General features: G+C 35.3%; 1 protein-coding gene across 2 annotated transcripts in view; it reads right to left on the minus strand.

The window, feature by feature from the left end:
• Galnt13 (polypeptide N-acetylgalactosaminyltransferase 13) overlaps positions 1-19,184 on the minus strand; it is a 447,668-nt gene that overhangs the window by 138,817 nt on the left and 289,667 nt on the right. For both annotated transcript variants that reach the window (XM_051166208.1, XM_051166210.1), the window contains exon 7: positions 15,380-15,560. In XM_051166208.1, the coding sequence (XP_051022165.1) occupies positions 15,380-15,560 (181 nt within the window). The remainder of the gene's footprint in view (positions 1-15,379; positions 15,561-19,184) is intronic.

The following is a 19,184-nucleotide window of genomic DNA, read 5'->3' on the forward strand; positions in this document are numbered from 1 at the left end:
AGGGGGAATATAGAAAAATATAGGCGTGATAGGACAAAAAGTAGATTAGTGATTCTACTCCTCAGCTTAAGGCCTTAATTGTTACTCACAAGGTTATTTTTAATTCACTAGTATAGAATTTTGTATATTGACACAAAATGAGTTTAATTTTGATACATTGTATAAAATTCAAATTTAACATTATTCTTCACACATTATATATATTGGTACTATAATATACGTATTGTACCCATACAACACAACTCTAATACAAGGTTTACTTCCAATGCTTTGAAAGTGCTATTGTAGCCTGCTTAGGATAATTAAAAATAATACAAGCTAACTGTTAGTTTATCAAATCATGGTTATGTCAATTACTAGCCTATTTATACATAGATAACGTAAAATAGTTAGATAAGGTCTTCAAAACCCTTAGAGACCTATGGAATATGGTATTTAAAATGTTTTTATTATTTTAAAGATTCATTGACAATGAGACAAGTTAACCTGGAAATACCCAGCCTACATCAAAGAAGATGATGAGCATAAATGAATCCCCTTATGGAGATGGCTTCAAATATGACAACAGCCACTGGGCAAAACGTCCTCATTTCTGCCACAGACAGAATTCTGCCTTAAAATGGGCAAGCTTGGATGCAAGCAGGGTCGACAGCCAAACTCTGTGAAGACATGGTAAGCAAGTCCTCAATAGTACCTGGCTCACAAATATGTCTATCAGATATTTTCAGCCAGAAGGCTGAAAATGACGCTCCAACATTATAGAGAGTTTTTGGGTGCCTGTTCAAGCAGCAAACTGTCTATGTCATGTTTTCATTTTGGAAGTAGCTAACCTGCACTTCTAGTTTACTAAGATAATTAAGTTTTATTCATTCTCAAGTATGATGGAGCTAACCACCAGATAATTTAGTTTTATAATTGAGTTATTTGTTTGGGGGTTAAGCTGTTTTTAGGTCTAGATAGCTGTTTTAAGTTGATAAAGAAGATATATATATATAATTCCTGATTGTTTCATGGTTCTTTTTGTTGTAGGTAGGTTATTATATATATATATATATATTAAAAAATTGTATATTTAAAAAAAGAAATATAATAAAAAAATGACAGAGGAGATGACTTTCTAAACAGATATAGCAGGCACTGAGGTCAACAATTAATAAAAGGGTCCTCTTGAAGAAGAAAAGCTTCTGTAAGTCAAAAGACACTGTCAGCTGAGAAACACTTAAAGAAATGCTCAGTGTCATTAGTCATCAGAGAAATGCAAATCAAAACGACACTACCTATAAATCAAAAATTCAAGTGACAGGACATCCTGTACATGCGAGGATGTGCAGACACAGAAACACTCCTTCATTGATGGTGGGAATGCAAACTGGTACAACCACTTTGGAAATCTATCTGGTGCTTTCTAAGAAAAATGGGAATAGGGCTTCCTCAAGACCCAGCTATTCCACTCCTTGAAATAAACCCAGAAAGTGCTCTACCACACAACAGGGACATATGCTCAACTATGTTCATAGTGGCCTTATTCATAATAGCCAGAACCTGGAAACAGCCTAAGTGTCCCTCAGTTGAAGAATGGATAAAGAAACTGTGATACATTTACACTATGGAATACTACTTAGCTCTTAAAAGCAAGGAATTCCCAAAATTTGTGGACAAATGGATTGAATTATAAATGATCATAATGAGTGAGTTCACCCAGAAGCAGAAAGAGTCAAATGGTATACACTCACTTAGATGTAGATACTAGCCTGAGGGGCATGTCCCATGAATGTCTTCATTTACCAGGAAAGTGGGACAGAGGGGAGGACATCCTATTGGGACTCTAGATGAGAGAAGCATGGGAGAATGGGGAAATAGAAGGATCCAGAGGGTCCTGGAAACCTACAAGAAGAACATTATGACAGGCTTATCTGGGCCCAGGGGCACCAGCCAAGGACAATGCATGCAGTAAACTTTGAACCTCTACCCAGATCTAGCCAATAGACAAGACATTCTCCACAGTTGAGTGGAGAGTGGGGACTGACTTAACACGAACTCTGGTGCCCCATTTTTTTTTACCATATCCCCTTGTTGGAGAGGCCTGGTGGCACTCAGAGGAAGGGTAGCAGACTACCAAGAAGAGGCATAATACCCTATGAGCATATACGGGGAGGAGGTCTCCTCAGTCACAGTCGTAGGGGAGGGGAGTAAGGGAAAGTGGGAGCGAGGGAGGAATGGGAGGATACAAGGGATGGGCTAACAATTGAGATGTAATATGAATAAATTAATAAAATACTAAAGAAACAAAGGACACTGTCAATTGGACAAAGCATCAGCCTACAAAATTGGTAATTTTTTTTACTTTACATTGTTTACATACAGTAGGCATAGAAATAATTGAGATATTTACAGAATTCAAATGTTTTAACATATAAATTCTATTTGAGAGCTTATTTGCCTTTATTTTATGTCCTAAGTGCTTTCCTACATATTGGTGTGTGTATCACATATGTGCCTGATGTCTGTGGAGGCTAGAATGTGGCACTGAGTCTCTAAAACTGGAGATTGTGTAGGTGTGATCCACCATGAGAGTGGGGCCAGAGAACCAAACTCAGCACTTTAGTCACAAAGCCATCTCTACAGCCCAATAATATTATTTTTCGTTTTTCATCAGTTCATTTACCTCTTGCTTATTCAATGCCCTTATTTTTGTAGCTTTAGTAGTAGCAGCTCAGCCCTGATATGTGAATAAATCAGCCTTTCTTAGAAAGTTTCCAGTTTGTGAAATAACTATAAGCATATATAGTCATTCATTAAAAAAAAAATGGGCTGAATGATAAAGTGTCATGGGGAAAAATTACCAAAAGTACAATCAGTGGACAGGATCTTTCCAGTTTTATGTCAGTACTAGGATAGGAAATCATCTGACAACAGCAAACAAGAGACCTTTAGCCTCTCTGGTTATGGTCTCCAGCAGGAATTAGTGGCCCCTGAAAACTGACTGAGGAAACATAAAAGTGTAAGTGGAGAAGATTGCCCATGGCTGTCCTGATAAATAAAACACAAATATTATTCTAACTCATCCATTTGCTGTTTTTCTCAGACAGTCACCCACTTTACTGCTGTTTGGCGGGAGCAGTAGAGAAAACAGACATGTGAGCACACTGACACAAATGAACATGGCTTGCTGACATCCTTCAAAATACACACACAGCAACCTGACAAGCAGCCTAGAAACTCACTGCTTTCCTTCCTTGCTTATGTCACTAAAATGAACAAAACATGGAAAATAAAAATGGGGAAAATCTGTTAAAGGAAATAGAGCAGAATAGATACAAAATGACACTTGGTGGTCAATCGGCCACTAGCATTAGCTTCTTACTTTCCTAGTTTCTCTTGGGGTTTTCACTTTGGCAAACTAGAATTAATTTGAGATTATAAATGCAGAGAGATTTTATGACTTATGTATTTAGCAGGAAGAAACCTGATACTCACAAACCTCCTGCAAGGCCTAGCTACTGATCTGCAGTATTCATATAAGCAATAGCTCAGTTTAATATATAAAATTTCACCAAAATAAGACTTATATCTTTAAAAAAATCTTTCTACTTGGTAATATCTCCTTTAACATATGTGATTTTTATTTATTTATTCTGTAGAACACATAAATATTTCTATGTCCACTGGAAGTACAACTCTTTGGCATGCATAAATATAGATGAGAAGGAAATGTGTTAAAAAATGTAAGTGTTGACTGGGTGCTATGGAAACTAAAGGCAGGGACAAGGTAGAGACAAGCACACAGATGTCTGCTATACAAAGTACCAACAGAAGCATCATTTTAGCAGGAAAGAACATGATTTGATAGGGCTTAATTTACACAGTTTCTTTGAATATTAAAAAGAAGTATAGATAATTTCATAAGACTTTTTTTTTTTTTTTGGTTTTTCGAGACAGGGTTTCTCTGTGTAGCCTTGGCCATCCTGGACTCACTTTGTAGACCAGGCTGGCCTCGAACTCACAGTGATCTGCCTGCCTCTGCCTCCCGAGTGCTGAGATTAAAGGCGTGCACCACCACGTCCGGCTCATAAGACTTTTTTTTTAAATACAATTGGTAAGACAAATTTAGCACTAAGATTCTATTAAAAAGTTAGAATTCTGATAGAAATAACAAGTGTTTCTCAAAGAAATTTTATCTTGGAGAAATGATTATATATGTAATATAATACATGTATACATACATTAGACTTACAAATTATTGTTTCTAGTAAATTTTTGATTAATTAGAATACATATACAGGCCAGAAAATTCTTAAGCAGCCATGAGAGGGAACCTTCCTGAGAGGGGAGATGAATCCATGTGCTATGAAGGAGGAATAGGGAGTAACAGAGGCTCAGGTGAGGGATTGGAGTTAAAGGATGAGGTGTTGGGTGTCAATACTCACACTAAAGACCTCAGAAAGTGGCATATGAAAACCAATTACTGAAAAAGCTCTCTTAAATTCATATAACGTAAACAAAAATGATTAAATGGAGTTAACCCTAAAACAATGGAACGATCCTCTTCCTGAAAGTAATTGGATATGAAATGATAGCCCAGTTATGGATACAGTTTATATCTTTTTGAGCTGTTGCTTAGTGGAACACATAGACCTCAAACATGACAGACTATTTCCATTACTCTTGAAATAACCTCCTGAACTCAGCAGGAAAACTGTTGTTAAGGAGCCATATACCTGAGCTAGAAAGCATGGTAATATCAAGCTGGCATGGAATGGGAATCATTGTCCCTTCTGGCTGGTTTCCACAGTGGTGAATGGAGCTGTGCACACTGCCAAATGAGAAAATCATTCCATTCTACCCAGCCATCATCTCTATGAGGTACAACGATGGCCAGGCTGCCAAGATATGCCCATTGGTATAACAATGGCAAGAACATCACGGGAGTAACCAATCACGTTATGATTTGATTTAAGGCTCATTTCATAAGATTGAACCCATACCAGGACAAGATTGTATGGCTAGACAGGTTATAGGCTCTGGGGAGAACACATTACTATTATTTCACTAAATGGACAAAGTTTTAAAACTTATCTTAATGGTTATAGATTAGTGTATCTTTTTTTTTTTTTGGAGGGAGGAAATATTTATTTTAGCTCATGTTTTCAGAGGAGTCAATCCATCATGGTGGGCAGGGTGGGGCAGGGAAAGACACTCACTCATATGGTAGTGAGCATTTTTCTTTTATTCCACCTGGTGTTACAGCCAGCAGATTGGGTCTGCCCACATCCAGGGCAGATATTTCCCCTCAGTTAATCTTTCTGAAAGTGCCAGATTAGTGTATCTCTTATTCCTCAACAGAGATGCTCCTTTTTGAAGTAGATGATGATTAGCACAGAGACCCACATCGATTCAAGGTAATAAGAGACCATGGGGTACTTAATTATACATAGAATAACTAAATCACAGCCAATTCACTCAAGGCTCAGAGATCATAATAGAAGACTGGGTACCAATATTGTAAGAGCAAGAGAGAACAGATGACTCCAAAATAAAATGCATTCTGTTTAGAAAATAGAGAGGCTTTAAATATAAACTCACATTAATTGAGACATCATGCACAAATCAGACAATATATAAGCACAGTGAGAAAGATAGTCTCTTGAAGCTGTACCCTTAGCTGAAAAGGTATTACCAATTCAGGGCTGTAGGAGAGAGAGGGTCAGTTTCCTCTAAGGATGCAGACTGAGAGATGGTTCCCATTCTCTAGTAGATGGCCCTGCACCCACGCAAATTTCAGGAGCACTAGGTGAAATTACTGAGGTTAATGGGAATAAAGAAGAGATAGAGGATATATATATATATATATACATACATACATAATGATAATATAGATAGATGATAGGTAGATAGATGATAGATAGATAATCTATTGATATATATAGGTATAGATATAGATAGATAGATGATAGAATGTACATTAAGTTGGAAAGAATAATGGTTGGGAATAGTGCAGCAATGAGACAAGAGCATTCACATAACAAAAACACATTAAATATATGTACATATATACATGTATTTGTACAAATGTATCAAACAATTAAAATTCAAATTTTTATTATATTGTAAACCAAATTAAAATAATTGTATATAAAAAGACCACAGAGTAACACTACTTAACCAAAGTAAACCAAAGCATCATATTAAACAAAAATAATATCTGCAGTTCAATATTGTTTAATACTGAAATAATTATTTTAATTAATATTTCTAAAACAAATTATCATCATGAAAATTTTAATTTAAAATGGTATCATAGAATTAAGCATTTACCATAGATAAAAATGGCAGTCAATGTAGCCACATTCAGTATTGTGTTACACAGTGGTTTATATAGCCATTTGTATTAATTATGCATCACTGTTCATTTTTCCCATGCTTTCAACGTGAAACAAAAGCTTCCATTACCAAAAATCTGTTTAAATTTTTATGTACTTTTAACTTAGTCTCTCCATCTATTGTCTAGAATTCACCATAGTTTTCACATTTAATCTCAAATATAAATAATTAAAATGAGATGTGTTGTTTCCACTGAGTTGTCACTTTTTAGGCTGCCTCACTAGAACGTAAAACATAACTGTGTTGAGAGGAGATGGCTGTGTTTAGTCTGCACTATACACTTGATGAGTATGATAAACATTTAACATTTAATTTGTTAAAATTTCATGTGCTTATAGTATTGTAGATAAATGATGACAGAAGACAAATGTAATATAAAACACACACACACACACAGAAATATGTGGAAAGAGGTAGAGAGACACAGAGAGAGGCAAATAAGGGAAGAGATTGAAGGAGTATATAAACATGAGAGAAATAACTAAGTAGCTGAAATATCTTATCTTGCCTCATCTTTAGGCTTTTGGCTTTTGTTTGTTTTGTTTTTTGATCTTTTGCAAGCAATGACTTTAATGAGTGGTTTTGCATCTACATTTTGTGCTTAAACAAGTAAAGTTACTAGTTCACCATTTTCCTCTTCTTTCAAACATTTGCTGTGGATTCAATTGATTTGTAACATTCACTATGTTTCCTCCTTATGGAGTTGGCTTCAAATGTGGCAAACCAGCCACTGGGCAAAACATCCTTGTTTTTGCCATAGACAAAATTCTGCCTAAAAATGGGTAAGCTTGGATACAGGCAGAGTCAACGGCCAAACTCTGCCAAGACAGCGTAGGCAAGTCCTCAATAGTTCCTTCCTCACAAATATGTCTGTCAGATATATTGGACCAGAAGACTGAAGATGATGCTCCAAATTATAGAGTTTTTGGGTGACTGTTCAGGCAGCAACTGTCTCTGTCATTTTTTTTTTTTCTTTCTCATTTTGGAAGCTGCTCATCTGGATTTCCAGTTCACTCAAGTAATTAAATTTCATTCCTTCTCAAGTCCATGATGGAGTTGGAGACCAGAGTGTTTAGCCTTACAATTACCCTTAGCTGTTGAGGGCTTAAGGTGTTTTTAGGTCTAGATAGATGTCTTAAGTTGATAGAGATGAAATATGATAGAGATACTGATTCTTATTCAGAATTTTAGAATCACCAAGAAAGGGAAGAAGTTTTTACAAAGCATCCAAATACAAATAGCCAAAACACCATGAATGTAACATTCATATAATCCCTGATTGTTTAGTTTTTTTGCTTGATGTATGTAATTTTTTTTATTTATGTGTAATAATATAAATGTATATCCAAAAAATAAAATAGAATCTTTAGAAACATTGTTTGGTAAAAACTGACATTCTCAGAGATGATTGAAGATATTTTGAGGTGGCACAAATGTTAAACTCTAGATGATTAATACTTCTTTGAAAAACTGGCTTTTATTTTCTTGAAATTAGAAATTTAACTAAAAAAATTAATAAAAAAGATACATGAAAGTATATTTCCAGAAGGACGGTGATATAATTTTTACCTTCACAAAGACAAAAACTCTTTGTAAACTGTTTTAGGCAGTATTGTAATAAAGAACAATTTCGGTAGGTAATGAGAAAATCATTCAATCAGAGAAGTTGCAGGCACACCTAGAAGCCTAACGTGCTTACAACTTTGCCCCAAGAATTAGGTAAGCCAAAGCTCTACCTGACAGAAAGGCAACATCTTCTCCACATGGAATAGGTGGCAAGTATGCCAGGGTATTGGCTCCTTACTCAGAATGCTCACTTCAACAGACAGGATCCTCAAGGATCACTGTGTAACCGAGTGCTCAACTCTAGGCACTGTTGCTAGTGAAAGTAGGCTCTATTAGTCGTTACCCCAGATATCAGTCGGAGACTTACGCTGTTTCTAGCAAGCACAGATACATAGTAAAGTCATCTCCATTTCCATGGTTGAAAAGTTTATTATAATTTATCACATTGAATGGAAATCTATTGCCTGCTCATTTTAAGTACTGTGGCTATCAGTATGTTTATAATCATTTATATATAGTTTTAGAAACAAAAATTGTGGTGAGTTCATCTCAACTCCTCAGTTCTCACCAGATCTCCCTTAGAAGGTAAATATTTTATTCATGGTTTAAGGTTTTCAAACAGGAAACTAATTTCTTTGCAACTGAATCCATGTTAATGCTAGAAGGCTTATCTGTATCAAATGTAAAAATATCTTCTCATAATTTATTTTCTGAATCTGCACATACATATAAGATCTCCCTCCTAAGACATGCTTTTTGTAAGAACACAGTTCTCTTAGGTCTCATTTGCCAATAAAACCCTTCCTTCCTTCCTGTGTTTACATGACCCTGATCAAAGGCTACTTACATATGGTTACATTTAATCTGGTCTTCTCTTTCTTCAATTAAAACCTTATTCAGGCACTTGAGATTGGTGTTTTCTTGACTTCAATAAGATTTTTAAGTAAAACATATACTTAATTAAATTGCTGTAGTGAAACATTTTATAAGCTACAAAGTAGTACACAAATTTTAGTTTATCAGTCTTAAAAAGTATTAATGCTATATTAGTAGAGATACCGCACCAAAAATTCATAGGCTACACAACTCAAAAAAGATGAGGTATTCCAAATCTTTCAAAGTCAACTTCAAATTTATTTCACTTTTCTAAGATTTCATGTAACTAGGTCATTCCATATTTGAACTCATTTTATTTTAAATAGCAAAAAATGAATATAACCTAAGTATCCTGGCAACGTGATTTACCAGAACAACTAATTTTGTGGACTTAGCCAAAGAGTATTAGAAATAAGAAGTCTGTACTCGATCCCGCCTGGACACCAATGGCTTCATGTAAATGACTGCTGTCTAGTGTCAGGGTAATCCACTCAATTCTGTTAAGAGTTAGAATCGAAAGTTTCAAAGTAGTTAATTATATAACTCATAGGCTGGTCAATTTCAGTTATGACAGAACTAAGTAATAAAAAGAGGAAACTGAAAAAACTGACAAGATAAAAGTATTTATACTAAAGTCTCTCTGCATGAACTCAAGTCACACTTGATTCATATTTAACCCTCTAACATCAAATAAAATTTTAAGCCATCTCCCGGGGCGGGGGGGGAGAGGATACAAAGAAAAATTATACATCATATAAAGTGCTTTGAATCATTGTACAAACTTAAAACATTGTTTAAGTTCCTACCTTGACTGGATCAACAAGCCTGAGAGTCTTCCAATCCAATTGGGGAAAAGATTATTTGTTGGAAATTTCAAACTGCATCACTTACTGTATACAGAATAATTCTAATTAAGTTAGAGCAATGTAGGTGTTAAGGACAAAAATCCACTTAAACACATAGGTAGTTTTGTTGTCTGAATTCTAGAAGGAAGGTACTATTCTGTGAATCACTAAATGAAGAAGAGGGGGTGGAAAGATATTAAGAGCCAAGAAATCATGAATTTTGCTGGTCAGAAAGTCCTTTCCTGTGAAAAGGAGTTGAAGTGTATTCCCTAATTTCTCCTCTATCAAATTCAGGATGTCAAAACACTTATATGGAAAAATTCCCAGCATTATAGAATCCCCTTAATAGGTATAAATGGTAACTATGTATACATCTTCTAGACATATATGAATTCACAGTGATTATGATAGGATGCACAAAATTTGTGCAAATGCAAGCCAACCTAAATCTCATCATAGAGGAGGAAGTTGGGTAAGAATTCTGATCTCTAGCCAAAGAGCGACAGGCGATTCCTGTCTATGAGAGGGAGTTTGTTTTCTTTAAGAGTGCAAGCCTTTGTAAGTTATCCAGGCTTCACTGAAAAGTCACACACTAGGGCAGCACAAATTGGATTTGATGTATGAAAAAAAAAAAAAAGAAAGAAAGAGGACACGATTATGTGTGGGTAGAGAACTGGGATTGTTCTTGAAGGATTTGCAGGGTGAGATAAATAACACTAGAAAAATTATCAAAGAACTAATGAAAATAATCTTAAAAATTCAAAAATGGATAAACAGCCATAACAGAACTCAAAATTAAGAGCAATCCACTGCCGCATATAACTAAATAATTCAACACTTTGATGGAAGTATTCATCAATGTGGAAAGCAGCACTCATACATATTTCAAAATTTAGCTTCTTAAGATACCACTAAACTTAATAAATATGTGATACCAAACCAAAAGACCATAATATGATGTATCATTTCTTCATCATCAAGTCAGTTACAATCAGTGATGGATCAGCATTGCAGATAAGGTAAAGTATTTAGTACATAATAAAAAGTCAAATTCTCCGAAGCCACTTTCCTTTCAGAATTATTACAATCTTTAGTGAGAAATTCATGTTAAGCGAACAAAGACTAATCTTAGACTACTAAAATTTTTCATGCTGTAAATTTTGCCGAAAATGTCAAACCTGTGGTCATAAAAACACATTTTCATGACTTTTCTAAGAAAACGCATTTGATACACAGGCACCTATCATACATTGTATCTTTAAAAAAAACACTATGTTGAAATTATTTGTATTTTCTGTATGCAGAGTCCAATAGATGAGAAAGAATACAGGTCTTAAAGTTCAGCAATAGCCTGGTGATACTGTTCAAATAGGCTGCCTTTTGTAAGCTGAACTTTTTTTTTTTTAAGTGTTACCTTTCAAAGAGAGTTCCAAGACTCTTTTCTAAATATAGAGCTTGTCTTACCTGTAATAGGATTCAAATTACTGCAACGTTGCTGAAAATATGTTGTTTCCTGAACATCAAAACTCTAGTGTTCCTAGAGTCTTCCTATTTAATTTCCTCTTTGTTTTGGTTCAAAGCAAGATCACAATCTTTCAACTGAGAAAAGGAGAACCCGGGGGTAATAACCATAGAGCTACCTCTCCTCACCGCGCCTTCTGACACGTAGCTAGAAAGCTACCTCCCCAAAGAAGAGAAAATCAATATTAGCAGAACAGTGACTATTTTAAAGACATGATTTTATGAGTATACTTGATTTTCAAGTTCCTAAAATCTTTGCTTGTGACCAAGACCACATTTACAAGGAGTGCGCTGTGAAGAGTGATTTCTACTTACATCCCTTCATTTAAAAAGATTTTCTGGAGCAACCATATCGGCTCTAGCTGAAACAGCCCAGTTGCCGGGCGTGGTGGTGCACGCCTTTAATCCCAGCACTCAAGAGGCAGAGGCAGGCGGATCGCTGTGAGTTCGAGGCCAGCCTGGTCTACAAAGTGAGTCCAGGATGGCCAAGGCTACACAGAGAAACCCTGTCTCAAAAAACCAAAAAAAAAAAAAAAAAAGAAAAAAAGAAAAGAAACAGCCCAATTACTAGTAAAAACGGCCTCAGGCTTTCAAAGTCGGCAAATGACAATTCCTGCTCATAATCAGGACATAAACAGCAAAATAAAGAGAAAAGGCAGTTTGCATGTGTAGCTCTTCACAGATTCACAGCTCTTCAAAGATTACCCAAATCGGGACACAGGAAAAAATGAGCTTTGTTTGATTTTCATATATATATATTTATATATATATTGCTGTTTTGTGTCTCTAAAATCTTGAATTATTCCTAGTAAGGAGGGTAACACTAAGTATAGTTCTATAACTATGCAAAAACAGTAAAGACAGGCTACATATAAACCAGTTGAACTTTCTTCGCAGGCCTATGAAGACTACCTTCACCTTTTATTTTATCTGTGGATGCTTAGCCTTGTTCTGGATAAGATATGGTGGACTGAGGTTGTGATGTGACATCTGTAGGTAATTCAGCAGAGAGGAAAATGAGGTGTCCCTCATCAAAATGCATTTCTTATTTGATAGTTATTAAATTACTCAACAAATATTTTTTTAATATCTAAAAAGTTATAGGAAAATGACTAGATACAAGGAATATAGATGTGAAAAGACTTTAGATGAGTAATTAAAGCTAACACAACACTGTGAGTGCTAATGGCGCACTCTCCATGGTGTCTGTATTCATTTGATTTTCATTGCCGTACCAAAAGACCTTGATCAGAAGATAGCTTAGGGTAGAAAGGTGGCTTATACTTCTTGGGTATATTTCACTGTGGGAGAAAAGTCACAGTGTTGGGAGCTCAAAGCTTCTTGTTTGCTTTCTCCTCTCTTATACCATACCTTTGGGGATGGTGCTTCCCACAATAGGCTGGATCATCCTTCATCAATTAAAGCATGCATATTTGTGTATTTATAACAGTGAATGACATAATTTTAGCATGCGTGTAAAAGCCTGGATTTCTGTTTTATAGATTCACTTATTGCCACAGGACACACAAATTCAGACACTCATGACTCAAGAAAATAATGATTTTGTGTGTGTGTGTGTGTGATTTTTGACTTTTAAGCTGCAGAATTCATCAGAATCTGTAACATTATCAAATGATGGCTAAAGTCAGAAAAATGACAAATTCATAGCTTCCTGGATATTTTAACTAACTGTCCGAGGGTGATCTGTTATCTGACAAGGTTTGTTTTTGTTTTGAGCCATTCAGATTTAGCTTCTGACCTATTTACATTCTCCCTTTCCTATTGAGAAGTTATAATTTCATATCTTTAGTTTACACATTTGCAGGCAGATTATCCTGTTTCCTTTAAAATTCTGGGGTAATTTCAGTACGTTCCTGTCCTCCCTTTTTTCCATTTGTACAGGTATGTGTTGGGGTAGTAGATGCCTATGAATGTCAGGGAAGATGAACACTTTCCAGGCTATGCAAACAGCTCTGCTCTGAATTCTCTAGTCTATATCATGTAAACTCTGAAATTGACCATTTCTCTGCAGTTTGTAAAACGGTTCTCATTCATCTACATTTTAGTGAAATAAAAACTGTATGAAATGGCTAATATTGAGGTATTAGGATCAATACACTGCAAATAAGACATTTTGATGCCAAGCAATTTGATATGGAACAAATTAGAATGCCTTTAATCTGAGCTCAAAACTGGCCTCCCAGCTGTCTTTTCCTGCCCCAGGATAGGGATAAACTTTTTCTGTAGTTGATTTACCTTTAAGAGTTCTGTTTACCACCTGCCAAAGGAGTAAGGAATATCTCTGCTTTCCTTCTAAACTTTCATCAACTAAACTCATACTTCCAAACCAGCATCCTTGATGTCGACAGTAATAAGCTTGTACTCTTCTCATCGAACTTGGGTCATCACTTTCCATCCATAAACACTAAAAACAAATTCTCGTGTATGCATGTCCTTGCCAAATGGACATTGACCTATGTTGTTTTGTTTTCCTAGTCCATTGAACTTAAAAAAAAACATTTACTGTCCCCGGTAGCCCACATTTCTCATCTCCTATATCTAGTCAGTTCATTTCAGTCAACCTTCAGAGACTGGAAAGGAAAGGTCTCTTCGCCTACCCTAGCAGTCCTTTCCACCCTGGTGTGCATGGAGGTGTAACCCATGTCTCCAATGACCCCCAATCGCTCACAGTGCTGGCTGATGCAAGCTTCACACATTTCCTCATAGTACATTTCTTTTCCCCTGTACTGATTTATTTATATTGTAATTTATGTATTTCTATAAGTAATGACTTCCATTAAAAAATACCAACAAAGTAATGTGAAAAGGGTTATATAAATGTCACTTCTTTACAACAGATTTTACACGTTCTGTTGAACTCTGTGAACATCTGGACAGATTTTTTTCTACTGTAAAAGGAAATACTTCTAGTCACGAAGTTGTGTCCCTTGAAATAGCATTTTGACTTGACACAGAAGGCACATAAAAAAAAGTATGAAAAGGTCCTTCTAATAACACATTCACACACACACACAATGCCCCAATTTTTCTTTCTGATATAGAATTCTCGATGACGAGAAGGTCCATCCTGGCTTTTCTATTCTTCATACTTGTTATAAAATGAGTTACTGGAATTATATATAGTTCCAAAAAAAAAAAAAAAAACCCAGTATATACCATTTACAATGCAAACTGCTCTTTTAAGCTATGTAATAGATTATTCTGCAGAAAAAAAAACATGAAGATGTGAATTGTTGTTCTTCTTAGGGTTACATAAGAAGGTCGCTGAATACATTCAAACTGCATAGAGAGTATCAAAGAAAGAACACTGGATTGGTCTGTTATGAGACCCAAAATCCTTTTAATTTTTACTTTGACATTCCAGCCTATGTTCTGATGCCTTGAAGGCAATCATTGTAATCCTCTTTCTATCTACAGTTACTTCTTTGCTTGCTTACGAGACTGGTTGACATTGAGGTCCTTGTCCTTATGCTTTGCTTTTCTGTCATTTCATTCTCATCTTAATATATCAATTTTTCTGTCCTTTTCTAGAAATAAGTAATGTGGCTATTGGAGAAAATAGAAAATCAAAGTAAAATCATCAAAAAGTCCTACAAATTTCTTCCATCAAGGAATGCAATTATTAATAATTCCTTATTATAATTTTTCACATAAAATGTTGACAGATTTTAGAGGATGTAAAAATATATATTAAAATGATAATAATAATAGCCTATGACCCAGTTATAGTGTACATTTACTTTTATTTCTGTATAACTACTTTGGTACTACTAAAGTAGGAAGCCATTTATTATATAGTATTGTTTCATTACTTCATTAGTTAAATTATTGACAGCTTATTAAATCATCCCTGTTTAAATACAAGTTAAAGTTTTCCAGTGTGCATTAAAACAAATTTAAAGATCATTATGTACATCTTTCTTTATTTGGACAAAGAATAAAGAAGAGATGAGAAAGATCTTTAAAAGTGTCTGTTTGAAATACTTTTTTTATTTTAGATGAAAATTACCTTATCATAAAACTTTCTCACACATAATTTTCCATGAAATTCTGGTAATGAATAATATTTTATTTTAGGTCTTAGAATAATACGAACAATGAGACATATATTCAATATATTTAAATTTTACTTTCCCTTTTAGAGGAAGAAAAATTTCATCACTGCATACCTGGAGATATGATATAGAAGAAATCTTTAAATTCATCCATCCAAACTTCTGCCAGTCTTCTGTTGTTCTTGTTAATGACGTGGCCAGTGCCACCAGGGAATGTATATGGAGTTGCCTTTCGAAAAACATGGCCGACATGAGAACAAGTCACAATTTCCAAAGATCCTCCACATTGCCAAATCTGGAGAGAAGACGGATCTCGTGTAAGAGCCATTGGGAAATATACTGTAGGCTGAACCAACAGTTGCTACACATATCAACAAAATATTCTATAGACACAGATTTTGGGCTAGGATAATCATATTTTATAAAGGAAGATCATCTATTTAAATATTTGTAGCACTTTAAATACTTGTATCTAAGATGTCATTCTTTTCATGTCATTTTACTAGGAAACTTGAGTTACTTACCAGTTACCCAGTTATTGTTTAATAGATATTTTAGGATCAGCATTCTGCTATGAATGAATCTCATTGTGAATTGATATAGATATGCAATGTAAAAATCTCACTTTGATTTGCAGATACAACTACGTTTTTCCTCTGGAAACCATGTACATCTCCTTCAAAATAATTTTCTAGGTCATTCTTTGTAGACATTGAGTATTGGATTACTTTTGCATTATAAACATTTCAACAAAGAACATTGTGACCATTTTTATTCAAAAAAGGTTTTAAGAAAAGATTCATTAACCAGGAACTCTTGGAAAACATGCCTTGGATCTCTTGATTGATATTCTCAGATATACTCTGTAGTTGAAGACAGGTATTATATAAAGCTTTTACAAGGATTTATTTCAAAATATTTTCATTGTGTAGGCAAAAAGCTACTAACTTATTCACAATATATTGGTGTATACAGTGCTCCCACCATGTCATATATTTTGTATTAGCATATTCAAGGAATTATGAATTAAAATATTGGGAAATCCTATTTTTACTTAACATCCATAGGTTTTTCTAGTATGAAAAATAACCAATAGGGCAAGTAAGAGGGTTGATGGAATAAAGACTCTCTCTGCAGCCTGATAAACTGACTTCAGTCTTCAAAACCAGAATGGTGAGAGGAGAGAGCTGACTCAAATAAGTTTCCCTCTGACTGCCACAAGTATTTGTAAATACACACACACACATACCCACACATACATTCACACACACACACACACACACACACACACACACACACACTGTAACAATAGCACATAATACAGAATAAGAAATATGACAGCAATAGTTGCATTGCACTAAAAAAGTACAATCTGGAGACATTTTGAAGTAAACAGAAAGGTATGAAAAGGTCTTACATAAATACTGTGACTTTTATAATGACTTGAACAGCCACAGATCTTCACTCACTGTGTGTGGTAATTCAAATGAAAATGGTGTCATAGGCTCATAGGAACTGGTACTAGTGGGAAGTGTGTTCTTGTTGGAATAGTTGTAACCTTTTTGGAAGGAGTGTGTCACTGGGGATGGGCTTTGTTGTGGATGTCTGCTCAAGCCAGCCCCAGTGGCTCACTGTCTCTTCCTGCTGTCTTTGAAAACAGATGTAGAGCTCTCAGCTACCCTTCCAGCACTCCATCTGCCTGCATGCCACCATGCTTCTCACCATGACAAAAATGGGCTAAGCCTCTGAATTTTTCAAAAAAAGAACAATATTTAGTAACTGACCATGAAAATAATGTTGGTTAGAAATGATCTGTTACTGGACTTAAGGATATTTATATGTCACCAGAAGCAGAATGAGAGGGATGATGGCAAACTCTACCCATGGCAATGGTTCGCATATTTGATTTTGTAGCCTGCTCTTTCTTGTCTTCTACTTGCCCAGGATTGAACTAATGGAAGACATGACAAATCCAACACTTAGGCAGAGAACAGAATAGTGGACTTCTTATCTCTCTCAAAGGACACATATGTTTTCCTAAAGCATTTCATATGCTCATAACTCCTTTACCCTTTGTACTGGCTGGTTTTGTATGCCAACCTGACACAAGTTAGAATGGAAGGGCCTGGGTTGAGAAAATGCCTCCATGAGATCCAGCTGTAAGCCATTTTTTCAATTAGTGATCAATGGGGTAGGAACCAGCCAGTGTGGGTGGTGCCATCTCTGAGCTGGAAGTTCTGGCTTCTATAAGAAAACAGGATGAGCAAGCCAGTAAGCAGCATCCTTCCATGACCTCTGCATCAGTTCTTCCATCCACGATATGTCATGCTTGAGTTACTGTCCTGACACCTTTCAATGATGAAAAATGCTGTAGAAGTCAAGTTGAATAAACCCTTTCCTCCTCAGCATGTGTTTTGGCCATGTTTCGTTGCAGCAATAGAAACCCTAACTAAGACACCCTTTGAGCACAAAATCTACTTATCATGCAGTTGCAGATACCTTTACATTTCTCTTTCTTTTTAATGGAGATGGTTGTTTTTTTTTCCCACAATGGTAAATCAGTCTAGGCACACTGTTTATATCTTAGACACATATCTCATTTAGTTATTCCACTGTTGTTCTCTTGATAGCATAATTTCACCCTACAAATTACACATTGTGACTTCAGAGTGGGCACCTTAAATATCCAGGGCCAATGCAAAATTTATAAAACACAAAGAAATCATAAATTTAACCATATTCACATTGGTCATGTTTCATTTACACCTATTTAAAATATTATGCACTGTATTTCATAGACACATGTCACATCTTTTTGTCATGTTTTTCTACTCATGAATGATGCTTACTTTTGTATCCCTAAAATACTTATGCCAGAAGCCACAAGTAAGTACCTAGAAGAGTTTGGTTGGTAGACTCCATTCTTGGAATCTACTTTCCTGTGTGCTATTTCCCAAACTTTTCTTCTTCATTCTAAACTACCATTTAAATGTTGATCTCCATTTCTCTGTATAGGTTTGCAGTTGGTTTTGTTTGTTGTGTTAACGTAGATATGATCTCAATGCTGAAAAATCTCGACTTATATCTCAGTCTAGACTTTTCCAATGGGATAAGGATTATAGCCAAATATTTACTGAATACCTTTTTTGTTTGTTTGTTTCAGAGACAACAGTAGTTGAAGTTTTGAGTCAATCCTCCTCTACCAATCTGGTCTTATTTTGTCCTTGGTATTTATAAACTGTTAAAAAATGGTTCTATCAATCTCCCAGATGGCTAGTCAAAATAAACATGAACAAAACCAAAGTCATTGGCATCACTGATCTCTCTCTCTCTCTCTCTCTCTCTCTCTCTCTCTCTCTCTCTCTCTCTCTGTATCTCTCTACATCATTTAACCAATTAACAAACCATGGTAGTATTGTCTATAAAATACTTTACAGATTAGCCACTTGCTCAAGATGTTACTACACAATGCTAGATACTTACTCTATGATGATTTCAACCACAGAAATGCAAGCTTAATGTAGAAGAAGTTAGAACATCTATTACCTGATGAAAGCATTCTTCCTGGATCATAAATGATCAACTACTTGCTATCTCCTCACAGACCCATACTGAAGAATCTATGTTGCCATTTCCTTCTCTTATAATATCCTCCAGGTCTTTTGGATTAAGGCTTCCTCTTTGTGAACTAATCATCAACTACTTGCAGATCCAATCCCCAGGGGATTCTGCCCTTTACTATGAATGTTGGGAAAATATAAATCAAATCATGACACCACATGTCTGTTTTCAATGTCTCCATCCTTGACCTAGTTTGATTCTCTCGTTTTTTTCACTTCCTTCATCAATGACTGCTCTCTAGCAGTTTATTTTGTTCTAAGAAATCAGAACGGTCTTTTAAAAATTTATCCACTTGACT

This window comes from Acomys russatus, chromosome 24 (genome assembly GCF_903995435.1).
Source record: "Acomys russatus chromosome 24, mAcoRus1.1, whole genome shotgun sequence".
Classification (NCBI taxonomy): domain Eukaryota; kingdom Metazoa; phylum Chordata; class Mammalia; order Rodentia; family Muridae; genus Acomys; species Acomys russatus.